Source organism: Coturnix japonica, chromosome 15 (genome assembly GCF_001577835.2).
Source record: "Coturnix japonica isolate 7356 chromosome 15, Coturnix japonica 2.1, whole genome shotgun sequence".
In the NCBI taxonomy this organism is placed as follows: Eukaryota; Metazoa; Chordata; class Aves; order Galliformes; family Phasianidae; genus Coturnix; species Coturnix japonica.
In genome coordinates, this window is record NC_029530.1 from 1,246,419 (window position 1) to 1,272,149 (window position 25,731).

Here is a 25,731-nt window from a genome sequence, read left to right on the forward strand (position 1 = left end):
CGACGCAATACAGAGGGGAACCACTCATGCCCTTTCCAGGTGAGAGCTGTATTTCTGCACGCATCCTTGCTTCCAACCGCTGCCCCTCCGAGCAGGTCCCTGAAAGCCATCCATCACCCCTTGTTAGGGAAGCTATTGGCATCCAATTAAGTGGGGATGGACTCAAGCCAAGGAGCTAATCGAGATGAGTTCAGCTCAGGCTGCAGGCACGGGCCCCATCCACAGGGCACCGCACTTCTGCTTTGTTCCCTCACCAGCTCCCTGGGGATGTGCCCAGCAGCCCTGCACAACACTGAGCATTCCCATGGAGGAATGGCACCAAACTGGGACAGGGACCTCACCACCCAGCTCCAACTACAGCTCCCCATCACCACACTCACACAGCTTTACAAAAGGAGGGGGGAAGGCTGGCTGTTCCCCACTGCAGCAGAAATGGCCTGGAGAACAATTTTCCTCCTCTCTACAGGTCGGCAGTTGTAACTGGAGTTCAAAAGATCAATCCACGCTGGGATTTCTTTTCTGGAATGTGGTATGCATAGCTGATACAAGAAACACCAGCTCAAAATCCAGTGTCCCACATATCTCCTGAACCGAGCTGCTCTATGGGCTCTAGATGACCAAAGACCAGCCCCATCCATCAAATTCTGGACTCTTGGTTGGCTTTCTTATCATTTCACAGAGCACACAACAGACCCATTAATACACACATCCAAATTCAGCCCCCAGATAGATTCAGGATTCAAACTGGCTGTTCAGGGCAGAGGAGAGCCTCGCATAGACCAACATTTCCAAGGGAAGAGCCCTCTTCCCAAGCCCACACACTGCAGGGCTGCCAGACCCCTGCCTCAGTACATGCTCTACTCTGGTTAGGAGGCTCTGTGCTAAACTCTGCCATTCAGGTGTTCAAGGAAAACATTCACAGCAGTAATTGCTTCTAATGGATGTAAGCCTACAGTGGTCTGTGCTGGATGTCAGAAAACTGCAGTAAAAGCCCTATTGTGCCTGTGTGCAATCAGCATTTGAAGTGCCAAAGCTGTTTTCCTGGCTCAGGAAAGTCAGCAGTGAAAGATGTAAAAGGGCAGCAAACAGAGCTATTAAGGAAATCTCTCAGTAACTTGACCAACCCCCACATCCAGTGTAATGGTTGGAGCTGTGAAAATGGAAAGTTTTGCTCCAAGGTGACTTGGCTAAACAGGAACTGAAAGGAGTAACTGACCACACACAAATCAGCAAAACCCCATCTTACTTATTTGCTAAGTCCAGCTCTCCCAGTTCAATAGCTGCTGTCACATTGGTGCTAATGCACTTCTAATTTGGGCAAACAAGGCTTGAGATTCAGTGCCTGTCAAGTGAGGCCAATGCTTTCCATGCTCCCTGTCCCTGCTGCCCCATCTCTGCCCAGTGTCGCACTGCTCCTGTCTCCCTGCAGCACCTTTTCTCCACTGATGGTACTGAAGATCGACAATCAAGATGAAGAGAAGCTGAAGAACAGACTATCCTGCAAGGCAGTAAGGTCTCCCACCTCACTCTTATTCACATGGTCGTAATTTTCAGCTACTGCAGTGGCAGCTTAAGAAAAATGAAGATACTGAAATGAACAGATAATACATTCAACAGCGTTTCAAGTTGCATCGTGGATAATTAAAATATTTAAGGGACACGCTGCAAGTTGTTAATCAGGGAACATTTATGTGAATGGTGTATGCCCTTTGGATTCAGTCCCTATGGCAACCAAATACTCTAAAAGGATGCGCTGGAAGAAGCATGTCAGGAGCTGCCTCAACATTTTAATTCACAGAGAGAGCGACGCATAAATACAGCTCCTGACAAGCACAGCACCAGCAAAAAAAGGTTTGCCAACAGCATTCAGAAAGCCACAAATGGCCCTTTGCTTTTTAAGACTGAAAAAGGTCCATTCTTCCTTTGAGAACACATCAAGAAAACTGGATGGTGTTGCACATGCGGTGTTTAATCACGCATACCAACTGTGTTTCTGTTTCTCGTGTTGGAAGATTTTGCATATCCGTGTTCAGAAAAATCATTTCCATCTCCCCCAGCTCAACAGGGGACAAACCATGAGAATGCAACAGCATGAGGACGGCTTCTGGGTGTGCTTGGGGTGGAAAGTGAGAGGAATGATGGTCTTCAACTTCAAAGTGGGAAGAGCGGCTTGGTGATCAGCAAGGAAAGGAACAAGTGTGCTCATTTATGACCTGCAGTCAGAAGGCTGCTCTGCCATGATGTCAGTGTGAGCAAAATGCAGCTGTGAAGCTCCTTCCAGCCTTCTCCCTTGATGAAGTGTGAATTCTTCAATGGGCAGCAGAAATTTTGGAAATACTCTGGTGCCGGAAATGTTTGAGAATAATGTCAGATCTGGCATCTAATAAGGTCTAGCAGAGGAACTGTGTGCTCCGCTCTGCAGTGGAGTCACACCCTACATGAAAAGGAACACTTGAATCTCTTCTTTCATCAAGAATTATGACTGCGGAAAGAAATCTCCCCAGTGGAGGGTGCTGGGTGGTGCAGTGCTGCAATTCCAGCCCGGCTGTGCACAAAGCCTGAAAGACTCACTTGAGTCTTATAAACCCAAATGCTTCCGCTCCACTCCTCTTCCTGCAGCCTCCGGAGCCCCATGTCACTGCAGAGGCCCCACCATGACCGCTGGATGCCGTGGAATCCCTACCTTCAGCTCCTACCAGGTGGGCCCCCAAGGCCACCCGTGATTCTGACATTTGTAAGTACAGTTGTGGAAAAGACTTCATGCAGGACTGCTTCACACTTTTATTTCAGTGCTGGGTGAAAGACAGAGAGAAGCATCCGGCCTCAGCCCGCAGGTACTTTTCTAAGCCAGCAATCACTGCAGTTTGTGTTCCTGTTTCCACATCTGCCCTGTGTACAAGCAATTCTATCGAGTTCACAGTAAGTTTTTCCTTCCAGTCCTCTCCATGTCATACTTTTTCCAAACAGCCAAAGCCCAATGAAGAGCAGCAACTTGGGTTTGGCAGAACTCCTGTAATCCAGGGTTCCTGCATGTTAGGAGGGCAAAGTGGGGTCTGTGAAAATTCTTGAGAGCTTCCCATTCCTGTTGGCACAGCAGACAACAGCTTCCACTCACTGTACCTGTAATTCCTGGCAAGCAGGTTGCTGTCTTCATCTCTCTGCCTAAAGCCACCTGCTCCCCATCCAGTCCCAATCCTACAGACTAGAAGAGTGCTGTCCTATACACGAGGAAAAGCTCATAAATAATAGTCTGTGACCAGCAGGAAATCCCAGCAGAGTTAGAACAATGCACAGCTTCCACACCAAAGAGGCTCAACAGAGAGCCAAGATGTTGGGAAGAGGCAGCCCTCTGCTCAGGCGTTCAGCCACGCTGGCTCATAGCGAGCAAAACGGAACTCACACACCAGGTTCCTGCAGGGGCTGGTTCCTTCTTTAACTAATGCATTGTTATGGATGGACCCCAAATGGTCAATCAATCCCATGATTACAAATTCAATGGCTCATCTCTCCAAGTGCAGAATCGAAGTTCTGGTGGCACTGTTTCTGTTTTTGAGGACTCAATATGGTTTTGGTTTTGAGGACAACACCCCAAACTGCCAGCGGTTTGTTTTAGGGAACCATCTCCTCCCACATTCATATAACCATCTGCAAAATGGATCACATATGTTGTGTGCAGAGTTTGATTCAGCTCTGACAGCACGAGAGCCTCTAGCCCAAATATCTGAAAGTAATAAAACCCATCCCATCCTCCTGATGCCTCATGCTAGCAGCGAATTGACCTATATTCACTTCACATTAGAGAACCTGTCAATAGTAAGCAACCTGCATGGATATGTAAACACAGTTAAAGTCACAATGAAAGAGCTATTGGTTTCTGGCATGTCTCTCAGCCTCCTCCAGCCTTGGCTTGCAGTAAGGACACGAACCCATCTTGCTCCCATAAGATGAGGAATGGTAATACTGGTCAATGCATGGCTGCTTTGTGCTGTGTTGTAGGCCATGCTGATGGCTGCTCGAAGTGACTGGAATGCCCCACTCTGCCTTATGATCACTCCACAGACAAACAGGGCCAGGAGGGACAGAACACCCACTATTTCACATGCGGAGATGGGAAGCAAGACAAATTATGGAAGGATGCAGTGCAGACAGGAGGCATGGAGGCAGCAGGAAGCTTCTCCTTCAGTGCCTGTGTCCCCATGCCCACAGCCCTACTGCAGTCATGGGGCACAGTCTCCCCCCAGCAGCACAGAGCACATCCCGCAGTGCCACACGGGGAGCCTGGCGTGCTGCTAAAGGGCTCTTTTTCCTTTCTAGCATCAGGAATTTCCCACCCCTTCATTTTATAAATTACCAGAACAGACATTTAAATGTTCAAGAGTAATCTGAACAGAGTATTCATGCCTTGGGCATTTTTGCGCTCTACAAGGAGAGAAACAAAAGGGCCTCATTTAATATCTCCCTGTAGCATTCTCTGCTCTTGCTCTTCCATCGCCGATCTCCAAAGGCAAACTCGCAGCGGTTCGATGCTCCTGCAATGCTCCAGCCCTCCCCTCCTCCTCTTTAAGAGTGAGATGTGCTTTTAAAGCAAACCTCACAGGCAGCCCAGAACAGGTGGTGGGAATCCTTTCAAGGAGAGAAAAATCATTTGTAACCAATAAAAAGAGAAGAATATTCTGATTCCTGGGGTTTGATCAAGCACCCAAGGGAGTCACTGGGCAGCACGTCTGCTGCTGCTGCAGCTCTGAGCACCTGCACCCGGCCCCTTTGGGGAAGCCTGAGGGTCTCTGCTCTATGGGGGATTTACGAGCTCTGTGTCAGCCCCTCCTGCAAGGCACAGGGAGGAAGAATGGCAGCCCTAGACAGGCAGCTTGAGCACACCCCCTCCAGCCCCGCTGTCTGCCCTTCTTCCTCCCTGACTGCCAAAACTGAAGAGAGCAGAAAGGTGAAAAGTGAAAAGCTCAGCTGAGGCTCGAGAATGGAGAGACCTCACAGCTGTGCTCCCATGTGCTGCCACGGCACCAGGCACTGAAACACCCATGGCCAAAAGTACAGGCTGGAATCCAGGCTTATCTGAATGTGGCCTAAGGGATGCTCTACTATGATGTGGCTAATGCAGTTGTTTGTTCAAGAGCTAAAAGGAAGTGATGCTTCTTCCTATGGAAGACCAGGAAATTAAACCTGGATTGGTCTCAGATCTCCCTCCTCGCTATTATGGGTTTCTCTGCACAAAGAAGGGGTGGCAGTGGGCTTGAATATTCACCGAATGTGACTTCCCTTACCTGCACAAGTCACTTTTAGAGAAAAGGATTGAAAAGAAACCAGTCCCTCAAGCCTTGTATGAACACCTGTTCCCTCAACTCCCCACATCAATTCAGCCCTTCCACAACCAGCACTAATCACAGAATGACCTGGGTTGGAAGGGACCTCAAGGATCACTAAGTGCCAAGTGACTAAGGTCACTTTGAGCCACGTGTGCCCACCACTCCCAGGCACCGGAGCTGTGAGCTCTACACACACCCTGAGTGACACCCCATCACTCAACAGCTTTGCAGAAGCAGCCCTACAGCAGTACCAGAAAGTCCTCTCTTTAGTTTGCAAGGCTACAAAAACTGGCCAAAGCCTTCACACAGCCTGAAACACAGCTGCACTGTTTACATCTCTCCCCGAGAACCACACAGACATTTATCACTGTATGGCTGCGCTCCCCCAGCCACAGACCAGCCCTGGCATCCGGGGAAGGACCATATCCCTAATAAGTGCCCACCCCAAGTACCCCTGGGGTATGCAGTGTGTTGTGGCTGCCCAGAATTGGCTTCTGACCAGAAAAGGGAACACTTTCTTCAGTCACTCTCAGGAAATGTTTTCGTTAAAGGCCAAACTCCAGCCATATTCACCATCCCATACTGAGGGTGGTTTTTCTAAGAGCTAAGGATCACAAGGAAGCCACGTGGTCAAACCAGAGGTCATTATTCATCAGCTCCAGGGTGCAGAGGGAGCTGCTAAGCAATCAGCAGTTTGAGAATAGAGCTGCTAAAGCCCTGCTGGCAGTTTAAGTACTGATTTTTCTGGCTAAGATTCATAGGGATATCAAGTCAGCATGAGGATATCTTGTCAAGGGTGGTAAAGTCAATACTGTAATAGGCTGTGTCGTTTCTCTTTAGTGCCACAACTGTACGACTTCATCGATACTCGGACCTGGAGGCAAAGGACACGAGGATGCTGCTCTGCGCCAACCCACAGCAGCTCAGTCCAACAGATGAGGTTTGCAAAATGGGAATCACACGGACCTGCTTCTACTTAAGATGCCTTAATACCTGGGGTTTAATATTAACTTATTGGTTCCTCACACAATTACATGATGGGAGATTTTTCAAAGGCACAAAGTCAGCAGGAATTAAGTGAAGCTTTGACCCATGCCTTTAAAATCCACACAGTTCACCTCCACTGCAACCTGGATGGTTTCAGGACCACCACCAACAGCAAACAACCTTTGTCATTTAACCGAATGTGCTCCAAGAGCTCTGTGGAACGACCTGCCCTCCTGGTGCCAAGCTGCACAGCTCCCCCAGCTCCATACACCCACAGTGGAGAGCAGTGAGGTTCCACCATCCCCTGCTCCACGCAGACTTTCCATTGCTACCTCTGGAAAGCAGCAGATGCTGAAGGAAAGGCCCTGCAGATTCCCCGAGCTCCCTTTGAAACCCAAGGAGCACAGATGAGCAGCACATTCGAAATTAATTACAGCAAAACCCCACTGCATTGTTCTCTCCTCCCCTTTCTTTTTCTCCCAACCCCCGACTGCTGAGCTTTCACTGAAGCCTCTGTGTGGTGTGTATATTTTCCTAAAGTCGCCAGGGCCAAAACAGTACAGCTGAGACATTCACAGAAGTCAAAGAGAGTGCAGAGCCAGGTTAGCACGGGGGTACAATAGTTCCTTAAGAGCGAACGTCTCCCCTGCCCGCCGGCCCCCTCCTCCCAAACCTTCCGTCTCTAATGAACCTTTGGTGTCCGTCCACCAAAAACAAACATCAATCAGGCAACAGGCTGTTCCTTTTCCCCTGTTGCTGGTCTGAAATAACAGTCATCCCCTGCTGGGCTGGGAACGCCACTTCCCCGTCCAGCACACATACAGGATAATAAGGGGGAGGCGAAGGAGGGAGGAAAACCCGCTCCAAGGTGCCAGAATACACAGCGAGCTGTGCCTGTTGGAGCCAGGGAAAACTTGGGAACACAACAGCTTTTGATTCCTTCTGTCCCACTGGGCACGTTAATTATTTAAGGGCTGGCTTGTGAGCTGCTGGTGGTGGTAGGAAAGGGGTGGAAGGGAAATCAGGCTTTTCCCCACTGCTCCAGCCCCGTCCTTGTCCTGGCAAAACCATGTGTGCATGTATGTGTGCACGCAAGCAAGTGGCTTCAAGCTTGCTCAGAGCTGTGTCCTCCCCACCCCTGCACCAAGACCTTCACTGCTGGCTCACCACCATAGACAGAACAGGACAGCATCTGGATCCAATGAGTGACAGCAGAGAGCAACGCGCCTGGATTCCTTTCTGCAGTTCCTCGTGTGTTATGACATGGGGAAGGGGGAGTTTATACTGGATTTCGACAGAGCTGGAAATGGAGCTGCAAATCAGAGTTGGGCTCATGATTTGCTAGCAGGGCTTTCTAGGTGTCTGAAGCAACACTTTGGAAGGAGCGCGGGGAAAAGCAGAATGTAACTACATCTCATTTGGATGGAGAGGACTCACAGATGTTAGGAGTATTTTTGATCAACAGCTTTCCTGGCACTGCTCTTGGTGGAATCCACAACCTTGACGGCTAGCTGAGTAAGAAAGTGCTGGCAAGCTCCCGCCTGCATGCAGGCAATTTGCAATGCTGCCAGTCAATATTTCAGTGAAAACAAAATTGCAGGGATCATATTCAAGGAGGGGAAAAGGCAAAATAAAACAAAGCAGAACAAAAAAAAAAAAACAAAAACAAAAAATCCCCCAAACCAAATAACCGAGACTCTCATTTTAGGAGAAGCTCTGACAGGACTTGTTGGGAAGACCCCCCCCCCCAAATTATAACACATCCTTTGTTTGCTTAGCATTAACGCCCTGTGATACTAAGGAGAGCCCACCAGCAGCATGAGCAGCTCAGCAAGGAGCGGCTTTACACAGGGGCACCTGGGCAGCATGTTCAGTATAGGCTGCAGGAAATGATGCAGGTTGACAGCTCTGCTTTTGGTGGAGGAAATGGATGCAGCAGGAGCCACAATCCTGGACCCAGCCCATGAGAAGCATTTTGCCCAGAGTTTGTCTGCTGCTCCATTGAGATGCATCAAATCATCGGCTCTGCTTTGATCATTAGGCTGGTCAGTATGGAACGTAATGGAACAGTTCTCGTTGGCTTTGTGTTTCTAGCTCAATTTCTAAGATTGATTCAATAATAAAAATGACGATAATGTTTGTTATTGCACAAACATTCAATTTCTTCCCCAGCCATTATGCCCATGCCAGGTCAGACTGTCCCTGCAGAGCTGGCGCTGGGAGTCCCTCACTGTGCCATGCAGGAGAGCCACAGGCAGGGGCTGCACAGCTCTTTGGAAGACATCGGATCACCGATAAACACAGAAATACAGAACAAACTGAGCCAACTACAGCAGCAGATGCAGGTTCGTAGATGTCTGCTTATTACCAAAAGCCACCCCAGCTGAGACTTAAATAGTCTCTGTTATGCAAAACAGGAGAGGGAGTGGAATTGAGGGAAACTGGCAATTACCTAATTTTACTTCCCTCTTTGCCCATTTGCTTTTCATCAGGTGGCTCTGTGCTTGCATATGAGAGGTGCTTGTGAGTGCTGCGTTAAGCACAAAACCAGCTTGGTACTTTCCTTTCACTGGGAGGAAGTCTACATGTGTAGAGGACAAGCACAGCCAGCACGTTATTTGATGTTATTCTGCAAGTGCCCCCCGTGCTGCCTGGGAAGCAGCACCAGCCGGGCTGCACCGTCCCTCATTCCAAGCTGCACTTCTGAACGTGACCCAGCTCACAGCCCAGCACTGTGACCTACAGCAGATGCACACACCAACCTGCAGTCTTCTATCTCGCCTTCTAAAAACCTACTTCTTGCTCAAATCATGCAGCCCCAGCAGGCTGCCTGCTGAAGAACTCCCCTTGCTGGTAGAGCTCTCTGTGCTGCCAGGCTCTGCTGCTCACCTTGCTAACACCTTCCAACCATGTACCTGCAACGGGGCAAAGAGCTAATGCCCATTCCATTGGAGGGAGATCTCAAAGTATGACTATTCCCTCAGGACAAGCCTTAAGGAATTTATTAGTGATGAAACCAATATATTTCTTCAGCAACGTAATAGGGCCCCATAAAAATTACTTCAATAACTTTTACAATTTAATGGCAAATGTGAACCCTTCCATAGGCGTTTTGAATCGTCCGTCAGAATCCTACAGCAGAGATGTAATTCTACCATAAATTTTTCTGGATACTTATAAGTTTATATATATATATAAAGACTTTTAATTTCCTATTACCTGCAAGACTTTGCTGTCCATTCAAATCAAATAAATGAAGTAAAGCACTGCAGTCACTTGTCTGTCTCAGCAGTTTACAAGAAAATATTTACTGTTTGGAAAAAAGCCACCCCAGAACAAGTATCCTTTTCAAAAGCACAGAGACACAAACAGCGTGCCAAGTGCTGTGCTCCTGCCCTGCACACCCAGAGCCAGGGGAAGCAAATGGGGTCAGCACAGCCCCGGGGGGAAGCGGCAGGCAGGCATGGCTGTCCTGGAGCTCCCTGCTTACAGCCCTGCTGCCAGCTGGGATGAGCGGCACATCAGGCTCATGCCACGCGTTTCATTTGCTCAAGCTTTACGGAATCTTACATGAATAAAACATGTCCCCGAGGCTCAGGACAGAGCAGAAGCAGTGGTTAGAGGGACTGATAGCTGCGCGGGGGCTGCAGCTGCTGCTGTGCCATGGCTGCCCGCCCGCAGCACCGGCTGCAGGCCGCCTCGGCCCTGCTCCGCAGGAAGCAGATAAGCCAGCTATAAACAGGGAGTACAAAACACGGTATCTTGCAAATGTCCTTTAAGAGCCTGGCTAATGTAAACTCCTGCGCACATTTGGAAGGAATTCTCTTTCTGGTTTACAGTTGGATGGTCCTTTTATCTCCTTTCACGTGCAAGCTAAAATTGGCCTCCTCAATCCATAGGAGTTTGAGCTGGTGCGCTCAGGATAGGCACTATTTTGCTTTTATAGTTTATTTTAAATGAAAAGTATAATTAAAGAAAATAAACCGCTCACTTCATAACATTTACACAACGGAGACGTTGTTTGTTTTATTTACGTTTTGGTGGGCAAGGCACAGCGTGCAGTTGGCTTTCTGTGCCACTTAACAAAGCCGTGTTTGAAATCTCAAATCTGAAAGGAAATGAACAAATTCTGCGCAGGAAAAGCAGTTGAGCAGAGACTTCTTACATTACCCTCACTAATCGCGCATGCATGTGCTCCTGCGTGCCTCCCCCTACTCCAAAAACATACCCGTGGCTTGGATGCTTTAAATCAAAAAGCAATTTCAGTCTGTAATACGCAAATAAATAATTAAACGCGCTTTATCTCCTCCAGTATTGCCTCTATTCATTCTAATCCCACTGACGGGAATGCAGCAACGTACCCCACATCCTTAAAATAACAAAACAAAACACAAGACACCAAACAGAAGGCCTGGAAATGTTTACGATTCAACTTTTCAACTCTCTTGGCTACAGCCTGAAGCTACAAAGCAAGCTCTATGCTGGCTCACTTGGGGGAGACGCACCGGGAGATAGCAGTGCAAACTGCACAGCAAATGGTGCAAGCCAAAGCCGCCTGCCAGCACGAGGCCATTCTAACTCTGCAGGCACACGGCACTCAGCTCCAAGTCAATAAATTATCCACTTCTGCATTCTGAATGGTACAAAGATAGCTGGGATGTGTGGTTATGGCGAATGGCCTCTCTTGCTTGCCCACTGTATGTGTTTTCCAGATGGCTGCTATGGCTATGGGTGCTCGTGTCCTGAATTACTATGAAATGCATGAATGCTCATAGGCAAGACATTGATCCCAATGCATAATCCCACTCCTAAAGAGAAGGGTGAGAGCTTTCCAGAGCCTGCAAGATGACAAAACTGCAAGAAGACTAAAAAGGACTGCACTCGCTGCAGTTTTCTGCACTTGTTTTTGTTCTGAGATGTGTCTAACTGGCTGTGACTTGTGTGATTATCTCAGTTACACACGCTGGTAGAAAATCAAAGCCCTCCTCTTTCCCTGGCCACTGTGTAATTATATATCTGCATATGCAGGAAAGCCAGACAGCTAATATGGCCATGCAGGCAGTGACAAAATTAGATGGATCTTTTCAGAATGATGCTGGGATGGACTCTGCCAATCCCAAGTACTCACAAATCACAAGCCATCTTTAAAATGACATTAAGAACAAGGTATTTGGGCTTCTTTTCAACTACCTGCTGGCTGGGAAGCACAGAAGAACGACAGTTCCAAGCTTTCCTCTGTGGCCACGAAGACTAAAATCTCACTTAAAAATGAAATTAAAGCTTCAATTCTCATACGGTCCTCTGGGGGTTTGGGCTTCATGAAAAACACAGAATACTGTACAGTTGTGCTAAAATCACAGGAGATGCATCACAGGTGATAAAGCTGAGGTCAAGGGACCAGAGGCACCACTGCTTTTCCTGCATCTCAAACCCTGAGCAGCAAACTGGAAAATCATATGACACCACTGAACATCACGTCACACAGCGCCCAGTGCCTGATGGGCTGTTTGCTCTGCACCCTTCTTGCAATGCAAAACTTGGCATCAAGCAGCACAGCAAGCACAGCAGGCTCTGCTCTCAGCTGCCTGCCAGCACCGAGCCACCAGGAAGCTGCACTGCCACAAACTCACACCCAGCACCTCATTCTCAGCTCAGCTGCATTCAGGTTTCCTGCTTTGCTGGCTGTCAGAGGTTCCTCCTCGACAGAGAACTCGCTGCCTGCCTTGCCCTTGCCCTGCTTTCCAGTCTCACCCCAGCTCGCTGTAACAGCCATTGGTTTTACAGCACGCCCTACACTGGAGGTCTTGTGCTCTCATCTTTTAAAATGATTTAGTGTGACAGATTAGTACTGAATTGTAAAAAAGAAAAAAAGAAAAAGAGGAAAAGAAAGAAAAGAGAGAAAAAGGAGAGACAGTCCCCTAAAGGCAACAGAATTATGGAGCAGTGATCTCAGAGGAACGAGGGTTCCTCTCTGGTTCAGATGCGCTTGTCAGGGCTCAGTGTTGTCTCTGAACAAGAAATCTCCCTTGCTGGCCCAAGGCACACTTCTGTGGTCAAGAGGACAGAAAATAAAAGAAGGGAACTTCAAAGGCCCATAAGCTGCACTAGCCCGCTGGGGCGGGTGGCTGCGGAACATCCCATGGCTGACAATTACGACCAGCGCGCCGGGAAGGCTTCCCTCCCTCTTGTCAGAGGGATGAGACACAGGCTGTGAGCTTTAGGGCTTTGAGGATGTGTACAGTTCATGATGAAAGATAGCACTTCAAAGCCCTCTGCCTCGAAACCAGGGAGCAGCGAGTGGAGGGTAAGCAATCTTTTTGTCCTGGGGGGCAGCATGCGGGGGAAGGATAAGAATTATTTTCACTGCCATTTATTACTGCCATGAAAGAGAAGCCTCGTGCTGTTTATGGAATCTCTCATTAAATAGATCTCTAGATAAAACGCTTGATAAACATTCATTAACTGGGTCTCCCAGCACACTTGGCTGATGGGCCCTGGTCTCTGCCTCATGCAGGGGGAAGCAAGGCACGGAGCTTGGCGAGCTCCCCAGTGCAGGGTACCTCCAATGATGCCCGTGAGGTCAACCCACTGCAGGAGTACAGCTCTAAGGTCCACAGCACACAGCCTAACCCCAGCACAGCCACTAGCATCACCAGGGCAGGCAGGCAGGCCTTCCAGCCAGCCCTAGGCACTCCCTTCTGCCTATAGACACACTGAGAGATGGCTGAGCTCAGCCTATGCTCCCACCTCCCTGTGCTGTGCCTGCCCTTCACAGAAGGCAAAGGACTGCCTGGCAGATACCTGTGAGAAAGGAGCCTGTAAGAGACGGAACAAATCTTTATTATTTGTCCATTGATTCATGCATCCAGAGGAGGTTAACACAGGGCCCTGAGCAGCAAACATCCCTAAAAGTGCTCTGCCACAATGAGTGCTCAATAACTGCTTTCCTACCTCAGACACAAAGCCCTGGGCAGGGCAGGCAGGGGATCCTCTGCTTTTGTTCCGAGTTGCTGTTTCCTCCTGAGGGGCACTTTGCCTCCTGAGCCCCAGGAGCTCAGCCCACATCCCAGCTGCAGGTCTGTGTCCGCAGGCTGAGAGCAGCCAGACAAAAGGCACTGCTCCTCAGCCGCCCTGCGGAGCTGCCACACATGGTCAAAGGTGACATTTTACAGCTGTTCCAGCCTCCAACAGGTGAGAACCATCTATCTTAGCACTTAATTGCATTGCTAAGCCGCTGATAAACTAGGACAGCATAAAGCAAATATGCTAGGTCAAACACATCCCCAGGGAAAGCCTGTGGAGAACAGGGAGAGCTGTGCCAGACAAGTCTGCCTTGCTGTGCTGCAGAGCATGCCTGCCTGCACTGACAACAGCCCTGCTGCGCTGGGTGCAGTCTCTATAGAAAGCCCCAACTAATTTACAACAGAGCACGGAACAAGTGCCCTTGGGAGCTGAGCAGTGCCTGCCCACCATGACTGGGAGCTCCAGCCCCGTAGTCAGGGCTCCAGTGCGTGCCTGGAGTCAATGCCATTATCCTGCAAAAGGCATTCCAGTGAAAAGCTTTGAAAATCGCTTTCTCCCAGCCATATGGCATTGCCAAGCCCGGCCCTGTCGGCACGGTGTGCATTTGCATGTGTGAGAGACAAGTTCTGGCTCTTGCATCGCAGAGTGACAACAGGGCGAGGGTAGAACTTAGCGCTGTTTGAGTTTCTGCACAAAATCTCGAGGAGACAAATTAATCTCACCTCTCAGCAGGAGTGGAGGCAGCGCCTGACGGAGACTGCCTGCATCACAGCCCCTGCCTGCATCACAGCCCCTGCCTGCATCACAGCCCGTGCCTCTCAGCAGGGTACGCCAGCACCGCTGAGCGTAGGGGACAAGACCAAGGCAAACACTGCCATCCAAACCCAACGCTGCACCATCTACTTCCACAGCAAACCAAACACGAGCAGCCATCAGCTACAGGGATATAAACAGCAGCGAACAGACTTTGAGAGAGCAAATTCGCAGCGTTCACACATTTAACTTCCCGATGGAGAGGTATTTTGAAAACTCGTGTTGCTGAGCTGCTCTGTGATGCAAAGGGGTGGGGGATGTTGGGCTTCAACACCAGGAGGAGCCAACAAAGCTGCTCACACTTCAACACAAGCCTCTGCAGCAGATCTCTGTGCCACGCGTTTATTCAGGATGGCAAGAGTTTTGTTTTGCTGAGGCAGTACCTTATGGGCAATCTGGCTTGCCTTATCAGCAAGCCAAGGCCGACAGAAGATAAATGCACTTCCTTCCCCATTTGTTTAAACTCCTTCCCCCACATCAAGCCGCATACTTTCACAAAAATATCTGCAAATGTAATAACACAATGGGCTTGTCATCAGTTTCCACATTTGGAATTGATAATTTGCAAAGCTTGGAAAGAAAGAGAATTCCTAATACTTAGCACTGTTGAATAGCCCAGCTATAACCTGGGCCTGTATCCAGGTGATGCAGCACAACACCACAAGGCCTGTCCATGGCCAGCACTCAGTCCTACACAACTGCAGACTCCTCCTTTTTCTTGGCCCTCTTGCAATAAAGCAAAAAGGTTATTTCACCACTTCTTATTAATGTGCACATCCCTCCTCTTCAGGGTATTTGTACGTCCTTCCTACTTTTTATGCTGTAACACAATGCTGGGAATACTGCAGAACAGCTGCATGCCCTGCCAGTTCATTTGGAGCCGCATCACAGAGATGGAGCTGAAACCCTTCAACACGCCAAGCACCTTCCACATTTTGGAGGGCTGAGACAGACACAAATGCTCTGTACCCATCGGCAGGAGACAGATGGGAAAGGCCTTCTAAGAGTAATATTTAGATATGAAACAAACAATGAAATGTTTCTTTGTTTGGAAGAAATGAGGATTTGATTGTATTGGAGGGAACCAGCATATGCCCCTATACCAAGGGCTGACTTCTCCTTTACTTTACTCCTTTAGTCCTTTACTGACTTTTCCTTTACTTTTCCTTTATCCCTTTCCATAAGACATCTGCTGCACCTCTGACTTGCAGGGAAGAAGTCTCACCCCACACTGAGACAACACAGCTCTTCATTTTGACTTAACACAAACCTGCAGAGCTGATCTTTATGACAGAAGTCGAGGTGCTGGCAAAACAAATACCCTGCCATTTGCATGAAGTTCTCTACAGTCTCGCACACAAATCACTTGCCGTAAGACCAAGAAAGAATTTCTCCAAATCACTTACCTTTATTTGCTGCAGGGGAGAACAGCTTCTCAGAGCCTACAGAAGCCTGAAAAGGAAAGAGAAAGGGATGGTGAGTAATACTCAAGGAGAACTTAGGAAGGCTTGCTCACAAAAACACAGCTGATAAAACAAGTCTGTTATCTGTGGACCTGCAATTACACGCTGCACCTGGAGGGTGCAATGTTGTGCCATTAAAGAACAAGCGTGCATTCTAAGAAGATGAAAGCAAAGCATGTAGAAGCACTGTCCTGATCTCACCCAGCTATATCCTCCTGCCTCGTTTATTTAGGCAGCCATGCAATGCATAGCTATTTTATCCACAATTCTTCATATCAAAACAAAACCAGAGAAACTGCTTTCAAGCTGAAGGAAAAAAACCAAACATTTCCAAGCCCATCTCATTGAAAATAAGCTCATTTCTTGCTGACCATGTAAAATGCAGTTGGTGTATTGAAAACACAAGTTGCAAATGAAGCCATCCATATGAAAGAGGGTGTTGTACAGCATCACACCGAACGACGGGTCTGTGCTGCTATGCACTTAGTTGGACATGAAATAAAATGACTTCCTCTTGGAAGAAGCCCCCTATCCTTGCCAACTGGGCTGCACTACGCTGTCCGAACTCTGCATTCGTGCTCCTCACAGCTCTGGGAAATAGTTAAAGAAATCCAATTAACCTAAACCTTGTAAACAGCTTCATGATAATCAGGGTCACTGGGTTACAAACAAGATGATAATGGCAGACAGGAAAAAAAAGTCCATCCATTGTAAATAAAGCTTTTATGAGTTAATTTGATGGCTTTCCCCACCCCCACCTCCTGCATTCAGACAGCCAACCTATTGCAGAATAAGCTCTTCCTTCTCGCTATCTGATAAAACAGCAAGCAGCCTCTATAGAATGAAAGCTGGTCTGAGAGCAGGGAGCACCATCAACATTACCACCATCCAGCAGACATCTAACATTACTGCCAGCATTTCCGCACTCAGTGCTGCACAAATAACACGGGGTGAGGTACAAAGGGCAAAAGATACCAAACATAAGAGGAGGTTTTCTCCCTCGGCTCTGATTTACAAAAAAAGATACGAATTAATTCAACACATGGCTGAACTAAGTTGCTTTTCTTTTTGATTTCACTGATTTCATTGTAAGATGCCTTGGGAGATCTGCATGAGAAAGAGCACCGTGAACTGTATGCTGTTCTATATTTTAAGTGACGACTCAGGAGGAAAAGAAAACAAACAGCAAAATGCAAACCCTGCATCGGGTACACACAGGAGCAAGGAAGGGAGATCCATTAATGTGACCTGTACAGAAATCGGCACTGCGAGCAATGGATGAAAACGTGTAAAAAAAGAGGGAAATCTACATAAAAATGACATTGAGGCTGAGGTGCATAAGAAATAAATTCTCAGTCACATCCAGGACAAAGCTGCACGGGTGGCTGTGCCATGCATGGCCGCCACACAGCTCTGCAGGAGCCTAAAATATCAGGGGAAAGCAGCTGGGTGCAGCACGCCGTCAGTGCACTGACCAAACACAGGACAAACCAGGATTCAACGGGGCTTTGTCTAGGCTGGGTTGCAAAGGAAGTGTAACGGCATCACACAGCAGCAAGAGCAGTGCACAAAATGACAGCCGGCTCTGAATTTACAACCCATTGTTCACATTGTTCACATCCAATCAGCACTACTTCAGGATGGATCCTAAAGAGATCTGTGGGCTCTGGGAACACAGGCCGGGGACACCAGGTGATGCTAATGCTAAGGCAGGCTCTGCTGGAGCCCTTGGTGAGCAGCAGGGCACGTGGCAGGTGGATAAAGCAGGCTACCCAGCTTACAAGCAATGCAACATGGCACCCAGGGTGCAGCTGAGACCGCTGCTGGGCAACCATGTGGAGCACATCTCATTGCTTCGGGTCCGAATGATACGAAAACAACGTTCAAGGAAGTCGAGCAAGAAAAATCACTTTTAAGAGAAAGTAAAACGCATGGATTGCTGCTCTGTCTGCTGATAGCAAAACCGCACATGTGGCACCGCCCTCAGCAATCAGAGCCAACATTTACAGAGCACAGCTTTCAACATCGCAGCCTCGGTTTGCAGACACAAACTTTCACACCTAGAGTTTACAGTAACTTTTGCTCTCGTTTCTGGTGATTTCCAGCTCCAGATCCGAACTGTTTTTGGCATAAGCACCGCTCTGAAACAGTGAATGCCTGTGCTATAGCATATTCTGCAAGCTGCTGGAAAGGCAGGAGGGGAGCTGGGGGAGGAAGAGCCTGAATACATCATTCAATTTCATCAGTCACCCTTTAAAGAAAGCATACAATAAAACCTATGTGTCTGAGGGAGCCCACTAATGAGTGAAAAAATCCAGCAAACCAACGCATCTGCTGGAACAAGTCCCCTCCCAAGTTTTTCTGCTGTTTCAAGCAAACCATTTGCATATGATTAAGCGGGGATTAAAAAAAAAAGAAATTAAAAGAGGAATTCTTCCCTTGTGAGCAAAGCCGGGCACTGCGAGTCCTTTATGCGGACGGGTTCAAGCCATCCCAGGAAACCCCTCTTCTTTTTTGATCAGAAAGTGAAAGGAGGCATTTCCCCTTCCCTCTCACCGGGAGCTTCCAGGAGCACAGCCCGCACCCCGCGGCTCCTTCTGCTGCTGCAACAGGCAGGGAGATGCCTGCAGCCCCAGGCGGGCAGACAAAAGACACCCCATGGCTCTCCTGTACATCTGCTGTTTGTCTCTGTTCCCCACGCAGCTCTTCTGCTCTATCTGCACCACAGCCGAGCCCCAGACGGGCACGTTCTAATAAAAGCTGCTGCTTGCAAAGTCCCACCCTCACCCACGGTACCGACCTTTGTATCGCAAGCATAAAGGCTGCAGCATGTGTCCCAGCAGACACACACGCTGCCATTTCACAGACTGGCAGCTTCCGAGTCAGTCTCGCTGCTGCAGCTTAGGAGCCAGCACCATTCCCTCATCATTCCTGCCCTGGATCCCAGCAAACATAAGCACTGGTTCAGCACAAGAAGCCTCACCCCGGCGGTGCTCGCACAGAATGCAAGCTGCCAACCACAGAGGATGCAGCTCAGGCTCCTGGGCAGGCGGGTGGTGTGGCCACGGGCCTCATTCACCATGGCTCCTGCCTCCCCAAGGCTGAAAGGTGCAAGAGCTCTTACAGATTAATCATTTAATGATTATGTAGAACAGAACAATATCATCTGACAGAGCTGGCATCATAAGCTATGTCAGGCCCTGCAGTAATTACTATTCTTCCCCCCTCTCTTTCTTTGCAGCCTATAAAATTGCTTGCAGGGAATAAACAGTTCCTTATCGCTGCGAGCAGAAGTGCTGCAGATCCCCTCGCAGGGTCTCACAGCACGGAGCAGCAGATCCAACCCGATACCCTGCACCACTCACACAACACAGGGCTCACAAAGTGAGAAAGCACAGCACAAGGGTCCTGTCAGGGCAAAAGCCGAGCATCCCTCCATATCCAAGCACAGGGTGGTAGGAAAGAAGAAGAGCAGGCAGTAACGCAGCTTACATGTCACTTCTGGATAGCTGTCTATCTTTTAGACAGCCAGGAGCTGCACAATGCTACCAAACTTAGCAAGTACTGAAAAGCTCTCAAGGAACCTTTCTCCAGGAGATTTTCGAACCAGAAGTGTTGGATATGCTTAGAGAGACTTTCAGAACAAAGCACGGACATCACTTAAGAACTGTGAACCAATTTTCATTCCTTCCTTTGATCTGTTCCCCTGCCTTTTAATACCAATCCAATGCCATTTGATCGCTTGTCTAGCAAAGCATTTCAGCACACCCAGCTGATTCTGTGAGCCCTTAATAGCAGAGCCCTTTGAGCAGCAACACCAGAACAGAAACCAGCACCGGAAGGTATTTGTTTAGTTTGTGATTCTCCTATAGGAAACAGAACCTGGTACACATGGAAGTGCAAGAGCAGCTTAGAAATCACACACACGCACAAAAACAAACTGAAATTCACCCTGAAGACCAAGAAAGTATTCAGCACATTCCAGCATCCAGAAGCAATGCAGTGACTTGTGAGTAACAGTGCCTGCTTTGTGAGGGGTGTGCTGGGACTTCTGGGAACCTACGGCCCTTTTCAAAAGCTGTATTATTTTTGGAGGGAAATCCCAGTTTGACTGAGAAGACAAAAGAAAGCCAGATCTTCATGTCGGTCATTTCATGCACCACCTCAGGCAAAAAGCTGAAGTATGTGAAAGACATTTAGTGACAGCTTCGAGGAAAATTCAGCTCTGGGGTACGTGGCTGAGAGCAACCCAGCTGTGCTAGGGCACAAAGCAGGAGCTGGATACATCCTCACCTCCCAGCTGGTGATTCCCTGAATAGCAAAGGGGATCACCTGCCCCTTTCCCTATAGAGATCCCTGCACAGGACTTACAGCTGCTGCTCTCCAAAGGGAGCAGTGCTCAGGGGCACCAACCTGGCAGGGGCTGCCAGGCACACAGTGCTTCTGGAAACCTCCTTAGATACTTGCACAGTGACCAAACTGCCCAGAAAAACCCAGTTCCAGCTGCTCAAGAACACTTTTCAATTACGGCTGTTGACTCCTAATGCAAATAAGGGCTAACAATTAAACAAGAACAAATTCCAGATGGACCTCACACCTTCGAGCAACATCCCCAAAATTTCAGCCACACTTCTCACTACACCCTGACAGAATGCAGCAAAACATGCAGGACAAACACCTCGACCAGGCAACCACATGCTGAAACCAGAACACTTTGGGATCGATTTTGATTCAAGACCATCTCTGGGAGGAGGTGGGTTTTTTACATCTTGAGCAGAAGTTCAATTTGCCTCTGCAAAGTCCATGAGAAAGAAAATGCCCCCGGGAATGCACTTCTGTACAGAACACACCTGTTTAGGTTCCCACCTCGTACTGATTTAACACATGCATATGCAGTGCTGCTCAGTCCTGGAAAGGGCCTTTCACAACACACACAGATCTCTCTCTCTTCATCACTTTTTCTTCTGCGAGCGCTGATTTCTTTCAGTGCTTTATATAACTGTGCCTATTTTTCGCAACAGCCCCTTTGAGAAGCCAGCACAAATCTGGGAACAGAGGATGAAATTAGGCCAGAGACAGCCTAGAAGCAGAGATCAGAGGTCCCAATCCGCTCTTGAATTGCACCAGATTCACACGAGGACGAGGTGGAAGCAGAGCAATGTAAAACACGCACTGACTGGAAGGCACAGCAGGGAGATGCTGGTGGATTCAGCCAGCGCTGGGCAGCGAGCAGCAGAGCCCACTGCTGCTCTGCAGTGCTGTGCTGCACTTCTGCCCCGAGCCTTCTCTTTCAGCAACACAACATGAGGTTGAAAACATCACCGTTTTGACTCCAAAGCATTTGGGGATGGATCAAGCCAGCCCACACGAAGCAGCAAATGCAATATCTGAACACTGCTGTTCTGCTCTGTCCCTCCCTGCCCAGTGTGCTCCTTGCTGTGACTGAAGGGAGCCCACCAAGTGCCCTTATGAGGGCAGCTCGGGCACAGCCTGCCAACTCTGCTTCCCCTCATCTCCATCCACCCTGCAGCCCCGGGGGGGCAGTTGCAGCCTGGAGCTTTCCCACTCCTATTCCCTCCATTAGCCATGCTTTATGATTCACCTTCCTTTGAGCAGTGGCTGTCTCCCAAAGGAAAAGATCAAACTCCCCCTCCTTCCCAGCTCAGCTCCAATAAATAAATAAATACACTCACTGCAAAAAATGTGAGTGAGGGAGGAGAAGGGAGGAAGCTGGGGAGTTCCTGGGCCTCCCTCTGCCTGGTTGCACAGCTGCAGAAGGTCCCTCAGCTGTTTGCAGAGACACTGACCAGAAAAAGACATTTTCCAGCTGTCCCTCATTAATCCCAGCCAAAAAACCCTTCCCTAACAGCACTGTGCCTGCATGGCCTAATTTAAATGAAAGCGCGCTCTGTGCTTACCTCACTCTCCCCCAACCACAGCTCCCAAACTGCAACCAAAACTTATCTTGATTTTACATTCCCGGCTATTTTCCATTCAAATCAGCACCTATTTCCCACTTATTCCATGTTCATATTCTCCAACCAATGCAAACAAAAGGAAAAGCAAAACATAAAAGGAGACGTCGCTGCCCTGGTCCCACCGCAGGCTGTTCTCACCTCCCCACTCACAAGGAACAGAACTGCCTTTGCTGCTGGGAAGTCTGGTCTGTGAGCAGCACCCAAAAGCCAGTCCTCCCCCTTCATCACCAGGGCAGGTCGCGTCTTTCACCGCAGATCAGAAGCAGCAGCGTGTCAGTGCCAAGAGCAACTGATATCTGCCCCACTCAGTGGGAAGCAATTCTCCACCATACATTTAGAGAAGGGCTTTGTGCAATCTGATTTTACACATCTCAACCAGTAGAGATCTCATGCCTCTTCCCTAGGGCTGATCCCACTCCCGAACAGGCAGGCTTTGCAGCCTAGGCTTCCACATTTAAATTGTTTCCATTACCTAGACATTGACTTAGGCAACCGCAGACTTGATTACTGATTTAGCTTTTGCTACAAAATATAGGGGAAAGCCTGTCTACGAGGAGTAAAGGTTGAGAACGCTGCACAACATACTACTATAGGAGTTTGTATTATTGTCATTACAGCTTGAAACTATCTAGCCAGACCATCTATTTGGCCAGGATACGGATTTTTATTTGCACTAAATCAAACAGAATGGAAAGCGCTCTTTGCAGAACTACCCAAGACTCCTTATAATTCAAAGGCTGCATTGTAGGAAGAGTGATGGGCGAGAGCAGGGACTGCACTGCAAATGACAGGTGGCAGACTGTTGTTTGGTACCTACCAAATTACTCTGCTGCTCCCAGGGCTGCCTTGGCATTTCATTATCCCAACTCTCTCCTGGAAGGATGCGGACATAAATTCACACTTCATGTCCTGGTTTCCGTCAAACTGAGTAAGAGTGCAAATGCTGGCACCAACGGGGAATGCCAAGCAGGGCTTGGCATGCTAGAACAAACTCTCAACTGTGGTCCTTGCCAGCTACCTGCATTTATCATTGTAATGGCCTGCCAGACAGGGCTTGGCAGCCGGCGGAGGAGGGCGGGAGGAGGAGGGCCAGACTCTGCACTGCCAAGCAATTCATTCCTGCAGCTCCTGCCATCGCTGTACCAGCAGGGCAACCTTCCTTTCGTTTTATCTTTTAACCAATTACGTGTCACCCAAATCCCACCTGCAGCCTCCTCCAACACAAACGGCCATAAATCACCATTCAGAGACCAAGAGGGCTTTGCAAGACGTTTGATTTCATAAAAAGGTCACTGTCTGCCCGAGAATTGCTGCGGTTCAAAAAGGTACCAAATAACAACCTGCACTGGCAGCCAGGGAAGGAACAGCTTCCATGGTCTGTTGCCTGTTGTCAGATAGCATTAGAACAATTAGGGAGGCCAACGATGGCAGAATCATTAGGATTCAGCTGAACTGAGGAGCTGATACAAATTCAGTAAAATATCTCTTCCTTTCAATTGCTAAAGAAACTATAATTGATTCAATAGAAAAGAGAAAATTGCATGGGCAAATGAGAAACATTCGACACTGCCACCTTGAATAGGTAAGCAGAAGAAACACTTCTTGTCAGTGCCACTTGTTTCCATTTGCCGGCGTGTTTCACAGCACACCAGATACACTGCTGTTTCTCAGGCTACTCCAACACTTGGTGGTCTCAGACCACTCAGGATGAGCGGCTGCTCTGGGGAAATGCTGCCTCCCTGCTCTTCCTGCACATGTTGGATGGGCAGCACTGAGCATTTTCTATGAATCCCAACACACAGTGAATGCTTGGTGCCACTCCAAACCATCCGACATTGATGCTGTTCTGGGAGCCCTTACAGTCCGTTCTCTTGCTGGTGAGCAGGATACCCACAGGGAGCACAAGAGGTGCAGAGCAAGCCATGCTCTCCTCCTGGCTCTGGCTGTGCCTCCTGCCTGGGGCAACCCACTGGTACAGCAGCTCCAGGCTACAGACTCCATCCTGACATGGCCTTCACCGGGCTGGGGGGGTCAGAGAGCTTATCAGGAAACAGGCTCTTGTCTGCTGCTATTGAGACTCGTTGCGTTACCCGCAGCAACCTCAAAGGAGTGCCTCTGCAGAAGGCTCTTTTGTTGTTGTTGTTTCTAATTCACTGCTCCAAAATATTTCTTGGCTGCATCCCAGGGCTGAAGCCTTATCTGCCCACCCCCCCGGCAGACACGCAGCAGCTGCGGAGGCTTATCACGGCTGCCTGTCCACTGAGTTTACAAATTAACACCCTATCGAGGCTGCACGAGGGCTGATTAATTGGCGAGAGGCAGGCTGAGGGCCTTTATCACTGCTGGCGACTGCTGGGAGAGAAGTCACAAATCCCACTGGGGGATGAATGCCTTAAAACGGGAGAGCAGGAGGACAGATGGGGAGCAGCGGTTCAGGAGGCTGATATTTTGGAGACAGTGGTGGTGGAGGTAATGGATCGGTGGGAGGGGGCGAGCTGCAGGCGAACGCCAGTACATTATGACAACTAAAGAAAAAGATAATTAACAGCCTATACCTCATGATTCTAGCTTTCCCTCCCCGGGCTATAATTTAGCCTATTGCTCCTTTGCTCCAGAGGACAATAAACATTTATTATGTTAAACACATAACTGCGCTGCACAAAAGCACCGTTCTTTCGCAGGTCCACTCCTTCCACAGCTGTGCAAGCCGGGGGGAGGGTGATGGGCTTCTGCAGTGGGCTGCCTTTCCTTGCAGAACCCGGCTCAGTCTGAACACTGAGTGCACCCCTGGCTTTGCCCTAAGCCAGGGTGGATTTCTTCAGGGTGGATTCCTGAAGAAAGCAAACCCAGGGGAAAGCACAGAGCCCTTGTCTGAGCCCAGCAGCCTCACTTGGATATTCCAGGGGGAATTTTCAACCCCACCAGAATGACGTGTGGGAGGGATTCCTATTGCAATGCAAAGATTACTGCTGCATGAATCACACAGGGGCAGCATTGGCTCTGCTTCCTCCAAGCACTTGATCCATTGCAACTGTGCAGTGATTGACGAGATGTGCCTATTATAGTGGGCTGTGGATTGGGGACTGCTCTTCCTTGGCTTCAATGTGAACCCTTGCTGCAGCCCCCCACCATCGTGTCCGTGTCACAGCACCGCAAAGTAATTATCAAGACCAAGGGAACTCACTTGAAAAATATTGAAAAACTTAGTACGCCTTTGAAGGAAGCCAAGTAGGACATCCATCTACGCCTGTCAACATTCATCCGGTGTTTTTAAGTTGTCAAGTTTAATCCTTGCAACCAAGACAGGTTGAATTTTTCTAAAAAAATGCAATAAATGTAAGCTGGGTCTCCCATGGAGCAAAGCATTACTGCCATGAAGAAATACTGCAATCACCTCCTTCCTTCTCACAGCTCTCCTCCCCAAACAGAAACCTGGATTAGTTAGAGCTGGGCTAGACCACCGCATGCTATGAGCAGCTGACCCATGGGTAATCAGGCTAACGGCAACAACACCTCCTGGCACCACAACCAGGTAACAGCAACTCTATACATGAGAGAAACATCAAATATTCATCAGGTAAACAACACGAATGCGGTAATCTCAAAACGTGGTGAAACTGGTCTCTCAGGCGCTTATCAGTCTGACTCGATAACTTCATTAACGACTCTGCCCATCGATCCTCACGTCTTATGTTTCTGCTTCTTAGGGAAAACCATTCTTGCTGTCCTGATGGCTGCTCATGGCTCCATGCCCACGCACAGACAGCCTCACCCTCACCAGAAGGCTGCAGCGTTTAAGGACGTGACCGAGCGGATGAGGAGCTCCAAAGGAAAGGAGCTGGGGCAGTGTATAAAGCTCCCCAGGTACGGAGGTTGTGAAGGAAACGGTATGGAAGGAACACAATGGCTCATGTCTGAAAAGCATCTGGCAACCCGCAGTGCCTGGGAGCAGGCTTCCAGCCCTATGGTGCTGCTGACCGCTGCTGCATTGCCCATCCACCAGCCTTGGGCTCACTGCTCGCCCACACTTCTCCCACACCACGCACTAAGCCAAGAAAGCAGCTCTCATCATTGCGTTTTGATTAAATACGGCATTCACTGACCTCCTCTTCTGGGTAAGAAGGCAGTGGAGGGGCCAGCTTGCCC

General features: G+C 48.9%; 1 protein-coding gene across 1 annotated transcript in view; it reads right to left on the bottom strand.

Moving 5' to 3' along the window:
* The window catches only part of FBRSL1 (fibrosin like 1), a 285,419-nt gene that overhangs the window by 31,598 nt on the left and 228,090 nt on the right, over nt 1-25,731 (bottom strand). The window contains exon 7 of the mRNA XM_015877624.2: nt 15,551-15,596. Within this exon, the coding sequence (XP_015733110.1) occupies nt 15,551-15,596 (46 nt within the window). The remainder of the gene's footprint in view (nt 1-15,550; nt 15,597-25,731) is intronic.